The 5,416-nt window shown below is 54.0% G+C and overlaps 2 protein-coding genes across 2 annotated transcripts in view; one reads left to right on the top strand and one right to left on the bottom strand.

The window, feature by feature from the left end:
- VOLCADRAFT_104039 (uncharacterized protein) overlaps positions 1–2,661 on the top strand; it is a gene marked incomplete at both ends in the record, with an annotated part of 10,994 nt that extends 8,333 nt beyond the window's left edge. Inside the window, 4 exons of the mRNA XM_002948787.1 lie at positions 37–156; positions 670–992; positions 1,481–1,706; positions 2,647–2,661. Coding sequence (XP_002948833.1) covers positions 37–156; positions 670–992; positions 1,481–1,706; positions 2,647–2,661 — 684 coding nt within the window. The remainder of the gene's footprint in view (positions 1–36; positions 157–669; positions 993–1,480; positions 1,707–2,646) is intronic.
- Positions 2,662–3,479: 818 nt separating this feature from the next.
- VOLCADRAFT_89112 (uncharacterized protein) overlaps positions 3,480–5,416 on the bottom strand; it is a gene marked incomplete at both ends in the record, with an annotated part of 8,119 nt that continues 6,182 nt past the window's right edge. Inside the window, one exon of the mRNA XM_002948667.1 lies at positions 3,480–4,736. Within this exon, the coding sequence (XP_002948713.1) occupies positions 3,480–4,736 (1,257 nt within the window). The remainder of the gene's footprint in view (positions 4,737–5,416) is intronic.

The raw sequence follows: 5,416 nt of genomic DNA, 5'->3' as shown, positions 1-5,416 counted from the left end.
ATGTGTTTGTATGGGCATGTGTTCTTTTTTCTTCAGGAGCTGGTCGGCGGCGCTGACTTGTTCGACCCCTTCCTGGCTGCCTACATTGCCGCCCACCGTCACAAGACACTGACGAGCGACCAGTTCCGACAGTTCTTTGAAGAGTATTTNCGTGAGGTGCGGCCAGGGGGCTGGGGAGGGGGACGGGGGTGGATGGGGAGGGGGACGGGGGTGGATGGGGAGGGGGGGCCGCGAACCGCGAAAGAGCTGAGGGGTCAGGGAATGCGGGGGTTCAGGGGGGTGAAACGAATGCCAACGTGTGCAACGTTGGATTACACCTCTTGCTGCATAGGTGTGTGTGTATGTGTGTGTATGTGTGTATGTGTGTGTATGTGTGTGTGTATGTGTGTGTGTCCGTCTGTATGTTTCCCCGGGGTGTTTGCTCTCCGGGTGCAGCGAGGACCGGGAAGCGATTGGAGTCCCACCCTTCAGGTAACCCTGACTCACTAAACCCTTTAACTATAGGTACACGCCGGCACGTGTCATCTGACTTCCCCTCCCCCACTCCCCGACCATCCCCCACTCCCCGACCAATCCCCACCATCACCACCCCCCCGACCTCCCCCCGACAAATCTGTGTCATCCATCCTTCCCCTTTCCATCCCACCCCATCCCTCCCCCCGTCCCAAGGTTCCCGCTTCCCGTACTGTGGACTGGAACACCTGGCTCTTCAGTCCAGGGATGCCCCTAGTCACCAATCAGTACGACACCTCCTTGGCGCAGCAGGCGTACGACCTGGCCATGAAGTGGCACACCTGCGATGTGATGGGTAGCGGCAGCGAGGGCCCCCCGGGCGCCTCCCCGGCTGACGTGGGGGGCTGGTCTTCGGAGCAAATGGTGGCTTTCCTCGACAAGCTGGGCCAGTTCAGGGCGCCGCAACCTATGCACAAGCGCGTGACGCAGAGATTGGCGGAGGTGTACGGCATATACGACAGCAACAACGCAGAAATCCGGTGGGAAGTGCCCTTGGAGAGGGGGATTTGGGTTTATGTCGCATGTGTGTGTATTGGGGAGTGGAACTGCTGGGGTGTGTGTGGGGCGGGTTAATGGCTTTGGTGCGGACGGGTAGCTTGTGCTGTAGGATATGTGCTGTGTTTCCTCTACCGGTCAACAAGTCCCTGCCTTTTCAGGGGTCTCGATGCCGGGGAAGTCGCGGTACGGCAGTCCTTTCCGTACCCCGTACCCTTCCCCATCTCCCTATACTGCTTTAAATTTTTACCAAAATAACGGACGCAACGTGGATGAGATGCCTGCTGTGATGGTCTTCTTTCACCCACCTCCCAGTCCGGGTCCAGGCAACGATGCCGGTGACACCCGTGTTGTTCCCCCGTGTTTTTCCCCCTTTTCCCTCTGCTGATATTCCCCCCGGCCCCCTCCCCTCCAACCACCTCCCATTTTCCCCCCACACACACACCTCCCCCACCCCCCCGGACATCCGCAGCTTCTCTTTCTTCAAATTGGCTGTTCCGGCAGAGGACGATCAGGCATTTCCCGCCGCAGCCGCCATGCTCCGGAACCAAGGTCGCATGAAGTTCCTGCGGCCGCTGTACAAGGCCCTCCATCGCAGCAAGGCGGGGCGGCAGCTGGCGTACGACACATTTGCGGAGGTCGGGGCGTCGTACCACCCGATTGCCCGGAAGATGGTGGCGGCGGACCTGGGAGTCCTGGTGGAGTGAAGACCGCGGAGGCTGGGAAGCGGTTTTGGTGGCGGCTGACGGAGGGAGAAGGAAAAGGAAATCGATGGGGGTGCGTGACCCCATACCTGTAAAACTACCCAAATCGATGCTCTGACCAACCCGGGATGGGAGGGCTGGGGAATCTCAATGTTACAACTGTTTTCCTTCTTGGAGTGCAATATTTGGAGCGGAATACCGCAAGAAGTCATGGGGGTAAAGGAGCGTGTTGACTGGTTATTGAGTAGACCTCTCCCCGAAGGAGCGGTGATAAGGGCACTATGGGAGCGTTTGATGAGCGGCTGGGACCATGCGCGTCTGACTGTCTTGCCAGAGGAGTACCCATCAGATGGGAAGCAAATGGCGAAGTATAAGCACTGGATGGGGCTGTCCTTTTCGGGAGCCGCAGCCGTCATGTGGCCAACACATGCTAAGGTTTTCATTCCTCGTTTAGCACATCGTAAGCTAATGCAGTTTCGTTTATGTTCCTGGGCTTTGGAGGCAAACAGAGCACGAAGGGGCAAGTACCATGTCCCCAGCGGTTTTGCCGCTGTTTTGGTACTAATAGCTGAATCGACGATGAAAAACACGTGTTATTGGAATGCCCAGCCTATAATGATATTCGTGCTGAAGAGGGATTCGATCATCAAAATAGCATGTTGGGGGCCATGAAATGGGAACCAGTACGTCTGGCGAGGGTGTTGGAAAGTATGCGGACTCACCGAAACTCAGTTATCCCCTTTGGACGCTAGTCTGGGCTGATGTGCGGTGTTAGGTATAGATATTGCCCTTGGGCCTTCGGCTCGTATGGGTAGTTTTACAGGTATGGGGTCATGCAACCCCCAACCATGTAACACACACACACACACATCCCCCCCCCCACCCATCCCCCCCCCACCCCCACCCCCCCCACCCCCCCACCCCACACACACAGATGCTGATGACATGAATTGTGAAGTCAGACAGCCTTCCAAAACATGAGAATGTGTGTATCCAACAGTGGACAGGGAACTATGTAACAGCTCATAAAATTTACAGTATCTCAACCTCAAAACAGCAATTAAAATTCTTCAACTGCAGTTCAGCAAATGCTCGAATGACAACAGCCAGTAACATGATAGAACTTCCCTTTCAGCATGTCCTTAATCCTAACAGCTTTCGAGGCCTGTTAGCAACTACACCCCTTGACACCACTTAACAGCTCAAGTGAATTGAACAATCGCTAACAATTAGCTTCCCCAAACCCTAACAGCCGTCCAACTTTCTTTCTCAGCATCTGGATGACCCACCCAGAGTGTAATATCCTGTCAACAATCTTCATTTGTGGCAGGCAGCACTCAGTTACAGGTCCTTACAGCTGCTAACAGATCCTAGAAGCAGATGACTGTTAACAGCTTGGGCTCCAGGTATATGTCAGTCACAGGGCCAAACAGGACAAGACAGCCTCTAACCCAGTCCCCTCTTTGCCTGGTGTTGCACCCAGTGTCTAACTGGCTGTTATGCAACGTTGACAACTATCGTCAGCAGCTGATAATGAGCCCGTCTGACAGCCCCGCCTAAGAAGTTAGCCGCTGTTATACCCCCTATGAGTTAGTAGGGAGATGTACGGCAGTGCGTGCCTTCTCATTCTCCTCATCATGCATTTTAATGTGCACGAACGGTGTTCCCTTTGCAAGATAAAGTACAATTACATGCACACTTTTCTCATCGCATTGCACGCCATCATTCCCCCCCATCTTCACACCCACTTTCCTTTAATCAGACTCATCATCTACCTACCAGATCTGGATCTGGATCAGGATCCTGCTGGGCTCCGCCTCCGAGGCTGTTGCAGATGGCAGATGCACCACTACTGCTGCTACTATCATCATTACCCTTCTCACTCAGCGGCCGAGATGCAGCTGTCGCTGCTGTCACCACTGCTGCTGCTATGTTCACTGGTGCAGAGGCCAGCAACACCCTGGCCCCGCCACCTTTACCCCCTCCACCTTCATCCTTGATACTACTCCTGCTCTTCTGGCTGGCGGTGCTGACGCCGCGAAGTGCCATCATCAGCTTATTTTGCTGCGCTGGAGATGCCGATGTAGTGGCCCCACTGCCTGATCTGGGCCTCAGTGGCAGAAGCATGGGTGGCAGTGAGGGCCTCTGCAGCGGGCCGGCAGTAGCCGCCCCCCCAGCATCCCGATCGCCTCCACCGCTTATCGTATTCCTGCCGTTATTACCTCCAACCGCACCACTGCTGCTATAAGTTGGGGCCCGTGGTGCGGGCCACATCTTTGATGACAGGCGGCCGGATGGTGTAACTGTCACTGGCATTATCAGCGGCGTTCGTGGTGGTGATGACGTTCCTTGTAGCAGCTGATGTTGGTGCACAGGGTTGGTGCTGTTCTGGCAGCCAGAGGACTGCTGCGCTGCAGATAACTTCCGGTCATTTTTGTAGGGCTCATCTTTGTGGGCGGCCAGTGAGTTGTTAGTGTGTACCACCGGCTTCGTCAGGGTTTCCGCTGCAACACTGCTTTCCACCGCATCCGACCGAGAGGAGGTGGTAGCAGCCACAGGTAAGCCATTATTATTGCCACCGTCATCAGGGTCATGGCTGCCGCCAGCTGCCGTGTCCCTGCTATCCCTCACAACGAGCACAACATCATGAGGCAGTACTCCATCACCAATAGCAAGTGCAGTCGCAGTTGCAGTAGCAGTAGCAGTGGCGGTACCGCTACTGCCAGCAACACCGCCATCGCCATCACCATCGCCGTCACCATCTTCGTTTATTGTACGTCTCCGCTTTGACAGCGACTTCCGAAAAGAGGTTATTATGGACGTTTCCGTACGGTGGCTCTGAATCGACATTGGCGGTGAGGAGCGGTCTCCTGTTGTCGCCAACTGTGGCTTGATAAAGCCCAACAATGCGACAGAGATACGGTGCCATGCAGAAGTGCGCAGGCGGAAGGCTTGCCTCAGAAGGGACGGGTTGCGAGGAAGCTGGTTATCCGAGTTGCGCACAGTGTAGGTATGCAAGGTCTGCTGTTGTTCAGACAGCGGTGCATAAAGGGATGAAAGTTGGAAAGGACGAAAACAAAATTTAATATTGGGTGAAGTGGAGGAACAAGCTAGTGTAAAGATGGGCCGATATTAATATTAATATGCATTGAAAAGCCCAAAGGCAGGTCAAATTTCAACCTGCTATTAGTATTAATATGCATCCTTAAGCCCAATGGCAGGTTAAAATTTGAATAAACGGAATTGTGCAGCTGAGGGCCAAACAAGGATGGGATGGATGAGGGTGGGACTGCTAATTGTGGCTAGCTAGCCACAATTGCCTATAGGCAAGCCTGCTGAAAGGCGCAAGCTACAAGACAGGGTGGCTGGAAATGATCATGATCCGTGCACGGCTGCAGGGAAGCCAGCAGTACCAGCTGAGGTTGCAGCCTCACTTAGCACTGTGCTGAAGTTGTAACTTGCCACTACAAATGAAGGGAATGGCCAGCCACATGGTCCACAACACATAATTGGAATCCTCCCACACAGGAGCATTATTGTGAAGGTAATGTCACTGTCGTTTGCGAAAGACTAGTTATGGTATTATATTATTTGTATACCTGGCGCGGGTTCAGCCCAGTGATTTTTTTTCATTTAGGGGGGGTCTCAATTTATTCCAACCTAAGTAACAAAGTTCCTAGCGTCACCGTAATGTATTCCTTAAG

Source organism: Volvox carteri (genome assembly GCF_000143455.1).
Source record: "Volvox carteri f. nagariensis unplaced genomic scaffold VOLCAscaffold_11, whole genome shotgun sequence".
Lineage (NCBI taxonomy): Eukaryota > Viridiplantae > Chlorophyta > Chlorophyceae > Chlamydomonadales > Volvocaceae > Volvox > Volvox carteri.
The sequence above is the reverse complement of the archived record's forward strand: the minus strand, read 5'-3'. Positions and strand labels throughout refer to the sequence as shown.